This window comes from Ostrinia nubilalis, chromosome 29 (assembly GCF_963855985.1).
Source record: "Ostrinia nubilalis chromosome 29, ilOstNubi1.1, whole genome shotgun sequence".
In the NCBI taxonomy this organism is placed as follows: Eukaryota; Metazoa; Arthropoda; class Insecta; order Lepidoptera; family Crambidae; genus Ostrinia; species Ostrinia nubilalis.
In genome coordinates this window covers 205,460-217,610 of record NC_087116.1, presented here as the reverse complement: position 1 = coordinate 217,610, position 12,151 = coordinate 205,460, and the positions used below count along the sequence as shown (strand labels likewise).

General features: G+C 38.6%; 1 protein-coding gene and 1 long non-coding RNA gene across 2 annotated transcripts in view; one reads left to right on the top strand and one right to left on the bottom strand.

Moving 5' to 3' along the window:
- The window catches only part of LOC135085706 (uncharacterized), a 463,562-nt gene that overhangs the window by 344,662 nt on the left and 106,749 nt on the right, over positions 1 to 12,151 (bottom strand). The window lies entirely within an intron of this gene.
- Positions 1,224 to 12,151, top strand: part of LOC135085747 (uncharacterized) — a 63,028-nt gene continuing 52,100 nt past the window's right edge. Inside the window, exon 1 of the mRNA XM_063980546.1 lies at positions 1,224 to 1,659. Within this exon, the coding sequence (XP_063836616.1) occupies positions 1,510 to 1,659 (150 nt within the window). The 5' untranslated portion in view covers positions 1,224 to 1,509. The remainder of the gene's footprint in view (positions 1,660 to 12,151) is intronic.

The window sequence follows — 12,151 nt, the reverse complement described above, 5'->3', positions numbered from 1 at the left end:
AGACCACTTTTCGATAGGGTAAGTCCTTTACGCGGTATAACCGGGAAACCGAAAAAGCGCCCCTTTCGGGGGCCCCCACCACTTAAGCACAACTCCGTCGAAGTCGAAAACCTAGGAGAGTCTTTATGGGCAACTAATGAAGCCATTAAAGCACTAAAATCTTTAGTAGGAATTATTTCCGATTTAATTCATTTTTGTGTTTAATTCCCTAATAAGCAAGCATCGTTTGTGAATACGGGCGTTAGTTTCTCCGTTGTTAGCAAGATGTGTACCTCATCATAAATAAACAGTCGAGCAGTCTGATGCAAACACTTTATAAGGCCCTGAAAACCGAATTATTTGTCAGTTTGCTGTTAATCGGTTAAGTATTAGTAGCTTTGGAATCATTATTCAATTAAATTGAGAAAAGTGAATCCTACTATGGGAGAGACAAGTCAGACAAGAGTAAATTGCTCTTTGACACATAAAAGTAAATGTGGTGGTATTATACCTAACCTAATGTACCTATCTAGGTACATCATTTCAAGCAATAGTTTTCTTTAGTTGAACCTACATTACCTATTTTGTATGTAATTTCACAAAACAATGTTGAATTCGCATTCTTAGTAGGTAAAGTTGAACAAAGCATTTTGCTTACTCGAGTCTACACATTTAAAATAACATCTCTTCCCTGTCTTGTCGTATAACAAAAATAGATTTATTAATAAACTTCGCGCATTATGAATGAAATTCAACAATGACAAGCTTAGTTCAGTTTCCTTTCATCTCAACGTCTACGTCTAGTCTGCTCATATCACTATGAACGAAATAAGGCGCAGGCACCTCCTCCCCTAAAGGCTTCCGCACGAGGAGAACCTGAAATTCGTCACAAGTTGGTAACCTACGCAAACCTTGACGTAATACAATGCAGTCTATGCGTATTCAACTAGCCTCACACTAGCTCAATTTGTGAATGCAACGCAGTGCTGAAATCAATAGTTCTCTTTGACGTACGGTACCCCGTCTGATCATTTGAATTTACCGCGTGTGACGTCAGCGGCCCCCTCTGACGTCACACACCTAGTCGCATGACAGAGATTAGTCTATACATCCCTCTCTAACACACTAATAATGAATGAGCGCGAGCGAGACACGAACAGCCGTGTAAAGGTTGTGAATTGACTACTTTTTTCACGACCGAGCGATGTTCAATTGAATCCCCTACGCATTGATAACAGAAACACTGATAAGAGCCAGCGATGTACGGCGCGGCCGATTAGATAATAATTAGAAAAGTGTTTACTATTCACATTAGCAGTTTCGTGAGTTAAAATGTTTGTTTAGTGTTATTCCGATATTTAAATTATACGAGTTTGTTAATGGAACCTTGGAGCGTCCACATGAACGTCCCCATCGCAATGACGTGAGCGACGGTAGCGCCGCGCGGCGGACGACGCGAACTAACAACAGTAGACAAAAAAATTCGGACAGGCTGTGTCTCGGGTGGATTTTCACTCGATTTTCACAAAAATGGATAACGAAATCAAGCCGATGCACAAAAGCAAACATTTCCCGATAGACCAGCTCGTGTGCGTCGGTAACTATGAGCTGGAGAAAACAATTGGGACTGGAAATTTCGCAGTTGTAAAACTAGCTACACATGTCATAACTAAAACTAAGGTGCGTACAAAAGGTCTTGGCGGTGTAATTCAGTGGTTTCAGTGTTGTATTTGTGTGTTTTTCTGTTTATGAAGTGTGTGCGGACGACAGTGATGCCTAAAGTGTTATATTATGTGTACTTTTGTGTTGGTGACCATTGGTTTTTTCCACTCTTCGCTTGCATACATCAGTAAGGTTGGCCCAAACATTACTCCAAAACTCGTTTCAGTGATGGATAAGGGGGCGAAACGTGTTGGTTTGTAAAAAAATAACATTAATACAACCAGTTTAGGTTGTACTTTGTTTACTCTTCCGCGCGTTGTAATACATGTCACTGACAACCGTATGGTTAACATCTTATAATCGTATAGGAAAAGTGTAGAATTTTGTGTGTAAAGTTTTTATTTATTTTTTTCTCTTGCGCCGCCATAGTTCAGTGTGACCTCCAAATTGTTTTTGCCACAATTATTGTCAATTGCCTGGTCCATTGAATGTCCCTACCCAATTATAAGAGACACATCTTATTGGATATCATTGCTTTAGGAGCTTAGTTATTTATCTTACATCTGCACACTGTTCAGTCCAGTCATTTAGTCAAGTTTTAACTTTATTAATTTCCCGCACTAAAACAATTGACTGTGAAGGATTTAATTCTTGTCAATTTTCTAATAAGAATCTTCTAAGAACATTAACTTCTTTTGTTTTTAATTTTTCTACACATATTGTTGCTCACATTAATTTATTTTTATTTCATTTTAAGAACATCAAACTGTCAATTTGGTTTTTATTTTACACTTTTTACTGTTCCTTAATTTTTTATGAAATAAATAATTAACTTTTAAAAACAATAAAACCGACTTCAAATGCGTGAACACAAAAAAAAACTAAAAATTAAAAATATTGCGTATAAAAAAGTTCATCCCCAATTTTCCACCCTTGGGGGTGAAATAAAACTAAAAATTAAAAATATTGCGTATAAAAAAGTTCATCCCCAATTTTCCACCCTTGGGGGTGAAATATTTTCTTCAAATTCGCATGAAACCACCCTTTTGATAATACCTATTCAACAAAAAAATAATCGTTCAAATTGATTTATAATCGGCGGAGATATTGCGTATAAAAAAGTTCATCCCCAATTTTCCACCCTTGGGGGTTGTTTTTTCTATTATTAAATTTAAATGGGACCACCCTTGAGGTATTACCTATACGCCGAAAAATGATTTGTTCAAATCGGTTCATAATTGGCGGAGTTATCGCGTAACAAACATAGAAAAAAAACAAAACATACGGGTCGAATTGAGAACCTCCTTCTTTTTTGAAGTTGGTTGAAAAGTATTGAACCGTATAAGAAACTTGCAATTTCAAACTAACGTTCAGCACAGATAGTTGAAATACTTATTTTGTTAATTTCTACACTGAACGTTGTTTACTCGTAACAAGAATTATACTGCAAATTATCCATACTTACATTCTGAACTTAAAATACTTAAATATTTATAACATTAGCCAAATTATTAACATTCAGTTCGTTAAAAATTACGTTTAATGATCTTTTTCCACCTGGAGCTCATTGGTCTTATTCCAGGTGAGGCGTGACATACAATGAAAGAAAGAAATACCTAATAACTTTATTTGACATGAAAAATTACATTTCCCATCTTAAAAAAGGCATTTATTTTACAAGTAGGCTTTTAAGAGGCACTTTTAGATGTCAAAGTATTAACCCTATCACTGCTTCAAGACAATAAATGGGCCAGTGCTGAGAAGAAGCAGCACAGTCTAATAAGAAATATTATTTTTAAATTATTTACAAAGAGCGGTTAATCCATCATCCTAACGAACTTGCTCGCCAACTCACCATGGACCAGTATGTGAGACGACTGAAACGTCATCATATCCTGGAGCTAGAGGACGCCCAGTAGCTCTGGGCAGCAGATGAGTTGATGCTTCCAATGGGAAGCCACTCCGCATGACAGCATCAAGGAACAGATTTGCTCATAGTCTTGGGACTGATTGCAAATGATCACAGCAAAAAAAAATAAAAAATTATTTAGCTTTGTTAGTCTCATTTTTCTAACACTGCAAGATAAGCTAGACAGTGTGGGATCTTACACACTTGCAATAGGTTCTACTTTGCAACGATAATGTATCGACTTATGTGCTGCTCATTCTCATACTACATTTTAAAACTGGATTAGTGATTAAACATTCCAAAAAGTTGTTTTTACATTCCATAACTTCATTTTTTAGTAAAACAATAACACATTAGTTAGTGACTTTTTTTTTCTAATTATTAAACTTGCTTACTAAACTAGAACGCCTAATTACATAAGTACTTTAACTTACTAATCCTTTAATAGTCAAAAATTAAATGACAAAATCAATTAAATCAGGGATTAGTCATTAATATTGTTTTATATGTTAATGTAAACATTTCTGATTGATGTTTCGAAATAATTTATAATTAATTAATTGGTTTCATCATTTCTTAAAAAAAAATTGTAGTACATAGCACATCAAATACCAATTTGGTGCCAAATAATCTTTTTTTTTCTTTCTTTCTTTCAAATAAAGCTGAACCCTGTGTATGTTGTATGTTCTTATGTATGTTGTTGTTAAGGTTGAGTGTGCAACAAAAATGTTAAATCTAATGTGTTGTCATCTATACTTTATGAAAACAAACTAAATTTTCACAAATCAAACAGTTTAATCACAGATAGTAGAATGACTTAACAAAAAATGTCTTTCGGCTACATTTCAGCATCAAAACCAAATTACTATCAAATGAATTGATTTAAATTTATTTGAACATGTGTTATGTCACATAACACATATGTGTGTAATACACATACATATTTTATTTTCAACCGACTTCAAAAAAAGGAGGAGGTTCTCAATTCGACCCGTATGTTTTTTTTTTTTTTCTATGTTTGTTACGCGATAACTCCGCCAATTATGAACCGATTTGAACAAATCTTTTTTCGGCGTATAGGTAATACCTCAAGGGTGGTCCCATTTAAATTTAATAATAAAAAAAACAACCCCCAAGGGTGGAAAATTGGGGATAAACTTTTTTATACGCAATATCTCCGCCGATTATAAACCAATTTGAACGATTATTTTTTTGTTGAATAGGTATTGTCAAAAGGGTGGTTTCATGCGAATTTGAAGAAAATATTTCACCCCCAAGGGTGGAAAATTGGGGATGAACTTTTTTATACGCAATATCTCCGCCGATTATGAACCAATTTGAACGATTATTTTTTTGTTGAATAGGTATTATTTGTGTTCACGCATTTGAAGTCGGTTTTATTTTTTTTAAAAGTTAATTATGGTCCTTAGAAGTTGCGCTGTTTAAAATAAAAGTACTTTTTTCTAGCAGTCTTGTTAGTTACTATTGCAGGGCAATTCGAATCGCACTTAGCCTCTTGAATGGGCCATTGTGCGGTTTGTAATTTTTCTTCTTACTCCAACAATCCCAGATCACCTCCGAAAGAACCTTCAAGCAGCCTATCTAAGCCGCTACAGGCTTCTGGATTTTAGCAGTCTAGCTGACCACTTCATGTTCACTAGTGTGAGACCCTTAAAAATATCATCCACCATATTGTCTTGCAAGGGATAACAACGATAAAAAAATATAGGACAGCGTACAATGCTGCTGAAATAATGCTTTGTCTCAGACACAGATATGATAAAACATTTTATCAGTTACATATCTACTTATCTACGAGCTCCACAAGCCAATGCAACTGTTGTGATTTAAGCAAACGTAATTTCCAAAAACATTTTTAATGATTGCAATAAAAAAACAATTCCACAATAGGAATATCGTCCTTGTTAATTATTTGACATCACATTTACATGTCAATATTATCATTGTTATCAGGTGATTGGTTCGTTTTTTGTCGAAGCCTGACGTTGAGTAAGTGAGTTTTGTAGTTGCGGAGATTAAAATTTGCATTTTCTATGTAAGTCATAAAATATGTACGTGGAGGCCGAATGTTTATGTATTTGTATAGGTACCTAGTCATGTAGGTACTATTTATGTATCTTTATCTGATTCTATGTAACTATGATGACAGAAAAAGTAAGAAAGCGCATGTTACGTTTGATGTCAAAGCTATAACATCATCAATTCATTAAGTCTCCACTGCAAGAACACAACCCTTTCTAATTTAGCAGAGGCAAATGGAGAATTCGGTCTACACTCTCCACACTGGCCCAGCGGTTTTGGGAAGCCTGACATTCGGAGCTCTAACAGTCCAAAAGACTTCTTCTTTTGTTGATGGCGATGGACTTGTGATTTTTACAGGGTCCTGAGGGCACACTGTTCCGCTAATGCAGTGGTTCTTAACCTTTAAGTCATGAGGGACCATTTTACCAAATTTCTGTCTTGTCAGGGACCACCTCATAATCGGTCAAAACCAGTTTGACTACAAAAATGAGTTAAAAGTGGTTTCGACCAAGGTGTGCATGTGCACATCGTGGACCACTTGGAATGCCTCCAGGGACCACCGGTTAAGAACCACTGCGCTAATGTCACGTGCGCAGCTTTTACACAATGTTATGAAATAAAGTAAAAGTCCAAAAGTCAAACTTTTTCTTTGCAATACTGTTCAGGAAAACCATTTCATGCAGGTGGATCCACGGTCAAAAGTTATAGCACATAATTAACTCCAGTGTCAATAAGTTCTGCGACTAATGACCAGCCAAAGTAAACAAGCTGCCCGCGATTTTGTTATGATTAAAAATATTTTGGATCCAAACGTTGACCGTTCAAAGAAATGTATTTGGCACGTGATGGAGGTTTCCATCTGTGAATTTTCCAGGGTCAGGTATTCCTGATGGAATGGAAACCGGGTAAAAATATTTTACCCAACTGCGCCAGAAGGAGAGTTTTGTTTTTTTAAAGAATATTAGTCCCATTCTTCAACCCTGGTGGTTAGCTAAATGCTTGTGATTACGAGTGGACTCACCATAATAGTCCAGCGGCAGGGATCGAACCCGCGTTCCACGGATCTCGATTCAACCAATCCGACACCGACACCTTTGGGCTATTGTTGCTTCGAATGATGTCGATTACTGGATTCGAACCCTGAAAGGACACGGCAGGGTTCGAAATTATCAAGATAATTACGCTTCATGATAATTATCAGATAATTATCAACAGTCTAAGACACATTTGCCATATTGTTTCATAAGAAATTCTGATTGCGAATGTTGCTATATGTTTTTGGTTGCTCATTGTTGTCAAGTTATCCATCGCTAGTCGCATAAAGCTTGGAAAAGATAAATATTTTGACGCTAGATAACTAGTGATCATTGTGGAGCTAAATAGATAGGTTTTATAACTATCTATGTTGATTAACGCCCACCCCTAGACGCAAGTGCGGAAATACACGTTCAAAAACTGAACCAACCTATAATAATTTTATTATCCATCTGTAATTATCCTTTCCAACCCCAGGACACGGTGTTAATGACTATTATCTATCTATTGTTATTATCCAGATTGGTCAGGATATTGCAAGATTGAATCAACAACTTGATTGGACGAAAATTAATGCGATTACTTTAACACGTGCGGCTAAGCTTATCAGACGCTTATGGCGGCTAGTAAGGCTTGACACCATGATTCGTAGGTATTATTCAGGTATTAAAATTCCAAAATTTCATATGCGTGCATCTAATGGCAAGATCGTTGTACTGAGGGCTTCGTTCGTTCCTGTCAAATGACGTCCCATGGACAAAGGCCTCCTTAAGTATTTCCACAACGACCTGTCTTGCGCTGCCTGCATTCAAGGCTTATTAAAACCGTAAATAATGGAGAAAACATACAATAATTCATATACGAATTCTTCATCGCATGTGATTTGGAAGTGTTCTTGAGTGGCGACCACGAGCTGGAAGACGTAGCGTGGGCAGGCCTCCCACTAGGTGGACCGACGATCTGGTGAAGGTCGCGGGAGGTGCCTGGATGCGAGCGGCACAGGACCGGTCTTTGTGGAAATCCTTGGGAGAGGCCTTTGTCCAACAGTGGACGTCTTTCGGTTGAAACGAACGAACGAACGAATGTTATTTGGAAACGCTGCTCAACTTGATTTGAATTCAACTAGGTATGATCGTAGCTAGTTAGGGTCTGTATTACGAGCTAATATCTCGTCCGCGTCGTTATTCTATTCTGCAGTACGCCTACGCCACTCCACTCGTTGCATAATGCTAGTTTGGCTCCAACAGCCAATTGTTTTGTGCACCACACAGGCTTTGGAGGAATGTGTGGTCCAATGTTTGGCATAATGAAACATTGTGTGGGCGATTAGACGTATGAAATGAATTCGCATAATAATGGTAAAAAGATAACGTGCTCTCCGAAACATGGAATTTGTTTTAAATGTATTATGGTGGTGGACCCACTAGGTGGACCGACGATCTGGTGAAGGTCGCGGGAAGAACCTGGATGCGGGCAGCGCAGGACCGGTCGTTATCGAAATCCTTGGGGGAGGCCTTTGGAGCCTTGGTCCAGCAGTGGACGTCATTTGACTGAAACGAACGAACAATGGTGGTAGTTTCCCTACGCGATTTTCGTGGATACCTTCTCGTGCCTTGTTCTTCTGGCGGGAAGAGTCACATTTAATAGCTTTGTAATTCTCTGACAACCATAATCGGCATAGTGCAACTCCCTTCCCACGGACCTTCCGTTAGTCTGTCATTACTACTACCTTCTTGTCGTGTCGACAGTAAACCTACGCAGTGTCAGCCCAAAACTGCTACAAGAGTGGCGTTGTCAGTAGCATTCATTAAATCTTCCTGCGTGCAGTTGTTTGAGCACGCAGGGCACGACATCATGTGCTTCGTCGACTGGAAAACACAACCATATTTGCACTCCAAGTTTGAACCATCTGAGAATCCCCACCTGAAAAGATTGTCCTTACTACGGCCGACTACTACTATTAATACCATGATAGTTCTGCGTTTAGTCGTCACGACTAGTCGTACAGTCTGCGACCAAACGCCTACAGACGTACAAAACAGCTTCAAAATAGTACAAAAGCAAAAGAACCCGAAGCCAGGCAAAAGTAAAGTTTTCAAGCCCCAGACTTGTAGACAATGACGAAGTTGCGGAAACCGCGCAAAAGCGAGCTTTTCTGTCTTCAATTTGTTTTAGATCTACCCCCGCCCCACCTGTGTTTAGGGTTGCCTGATATAAATTGGCGTTTTCTAGCAAAGCACCTGAATTTATTAAAACACACACTTTCTGTCACAGAAAGTTAATTTTTCGAGTTAATATGACACTCACAAATAATGTGACTATATTGGTAAAAGGATTATCAAAATCGGTTCAGTAGATTAGCCCCTACAACCTCACAAACTTTAGCTCTTTTATCATTAGTAGGGTAATGTCCTCCACGGCTGGACAAAGGCCTCCCCCACATATTTCACATGGTGAATCACTTACAACTAGAGTTGGGAATCAACACCTCAACATCAACAGAATATTTGCTCAAAATTAGGACAAATTGTAAGGATACCCAATGACCATTATTTCAAACTAGCTTTTGCCCGCGGCTTCACCCGCGTGAAATTTCGTTTGTCACAGACAAAAAAAAAATATCCTGTATGTTATTCTGGGTTATAAACAATAATACTGTAAAGTTTTATCAATATTCGTTCAGTAGTTTTTGCGTGAAAGAGTAACAAACATCCAGACATGAAGACATCCAAACTTTCGCATTTATAATATTAGTAGGATTACAATATTAGTAGGACTAAACTATAAAATATTTTGCCCCAACAACGGCACAATACTTGCGTAATTGCACAGTATTATTCAGTAAGAGTAAACAAAAACCCTATCACAATCACTTCGCAAAAAACTGATAAAAAATGGCATGCTTTTTGCAAGCCAACAAGGCCAAGGAAGACCGTTGACTTCATGATGACTTAGAAACACTGAACGGTATACGAAAGCAATGTTTACTGGATAAACGGGACCATGCCCACCTCTCGTTCCCACCGCTGCAACTCCTGTGTAGCCAGGATCTACAGCTTGACCGCCAATAATCCAACCAGGTGAAGGTCAAGTTTGTCCCGGGAGAAAGTTAAACTGTCAAGTTATACTGGATAGTAGAATAGAAACGCCATCAGGGGCAGAAAAGTTCTCGAGTGTCGGAAGACGTGTAGACAGGTTAATTATTATTTAAAAGTACAAATATAGTCAATAATCTGGTCTTCAAGGTCTTAAAACCTCGCTCTGTATCAAAATTCATGAAAATTGGTTCAGTATTGACGTGAAATGTAGACCGAGTTACTTTCTCATTAAAAGTATGGATTATTGTCTTCCTCGATTCAAAAGCTTACAGATACATTTCTGTTGCAAAGTCGCATCTATTACAAACAGCACAAGGTGCCATGATGTGCCACCTTTCGTACCTCCGAAGTTCCTCTGGCCTTGTCCTTCAAGGATACCTACCTCACTTCAAGGCAGTGAAAGCCAAGGATTTTGTCAAATTCTATTTGAGTTACTAGTCAACCTGTTCAGTTTTAACTAAACCGACTCTTTCTGTCTCTAAGTCTACTAGAGGTCAGGGTTCAATTCCCAGTGGAGGCAAAACTTTCTGCTCGGCTTTGTTGGTGTTATGGCTTGTTCTAAATCCCCCTGGCTAGCTACCACCATCTTAACTCTGTCGTCATAATAGTTAAAATAGTCAGTTCCTATTGAAGATTTCGGATGAAGCTTCATGTACTACGCACATATCTGTAAAAAGTGTCTATTCTTGAAAAGGCCCGGAGTATCTTCGGGAAAGACAGCAGCAGGCGGCGAATTCCAGTCCCTAGCTGTTCGCATATAAAAGAGTCATCACCACCACCGTGAGCCCTTTTGTTCGCATTTCAAAAGGGCCCCATAAGGGCTACCTTTTCTTTTTTATTATTTACTATATTTTGACGTTCATAAGTGCCACTTGTGGTCTAAACTGAATAAATATTTTTGATTTTTTATCGAAACGCTTAGTTCTAGTTACAGATGAGTCTGCTTTCATATAGCAACACAAATCAGCTGTTCAATACAGCCTATAAACATTTAGGTGGGTAGCGGCGTGACCTTGGCGCGGGGTCAGTGACGGGCCAAGGACGGCTTGCTACAGGCCCCTGCGGCTGAAAATTGACTGATAACATGTGAACATCGTACATAGAAAGACGCCCGTGTTCACAAACATTATTATGAGGTCTCACAGTGCGCGTGGACGCACAGGGTGAACCAATCACAGAGCTCTATTCAAACTGTGCGTTCGATTTGCTGCTTCACTTAAGCAAGCATCGTTCGTGAATACGGGCGAGATATTCTTACAAATAACTGTAAAATAAAAGAACTATTGACACTGAAAACCGAATCAAGGTTTTTTTTTTTTTAATTTATTTAGGAAAACAAACAACTGAACAATACATATTAAATTTTTTCTTAAGATAGTTCAATAAATATACAGACTAATTGGACAGTCAACACCGTTATCCTAGTTTAATAAAATGAACATGCAATGTACGTACCCTACAGATACTTAATAAATTACCACTACTAATAACATAAATGCGAAAGTGTCAACAAAACGCAAAGGCCACATGGAACTTCATGATACCTTACAGAACCAACTGTAAACGATCTGCGGCAAACAAGAGAGTACCAACACTGAATCGGACAACAACAATGAAACCCCACGCATTCAAGTTGTGTATGAAAAATGAACCCAAAGGTTGTGTATGAAATACCGGCCGCCTGCTGATCGGTTTTCCATCGAAATATCTATCTATGAGAATGAAAAAAGGGGGATGAATTACACTATAATCCGGGCCTTTTCGAGGCTAGAGTGAATAGGCACAGGGCATACATGTACCATCCTAGACTGCATCTCACTTAACTTCAGGTGCGATTGCGGTCAAATACCGGCCTTGTTTTGCATAAAAAATGCTTCTTTTCGTGTCGACAACAAACCTACACAGTGTCAGCCCAAAACTTCGCCACAAGAGTGGCGTTGTCAGTATAGCACTCATCAAATCCTCCTGAGTGCAGTTGCTTGGGCACTCAGGGCACGACATCAGGTGCATATTAAGACCAGATTATTGCACATTGATGCTTCAGTGTCGTTTCATAATACGGCCCTTTACCATAACTATGTACAGTCAGCGTCAAATAGTTCGTGTCACCCAAAGTAGCCAATAAGTTCGCAACACGTCTTTGTTACAATTGGAATAAGGTTTTGCTGTCAACTTTTGGCCACTTTGGGTGTCACGAACTTTTTGACGCTGGTATCTACTCACCATTTTAAATGCCCTTTTACCCACGACAATGTAACTTCGAATATCCGACATTTAACGTTCATGGTGGGACAGGAAGTTGTCCAAGGTTGGGTGTAGCGTGAGCTTCAGTCGAGGTCCCAGCGGGTCAGGGACAGTGGAGTCTTTCGACTTGAAATATGGGACAGGCCAATGTCAGGGTCGGGAGAATCGCTTTAGACTCCCC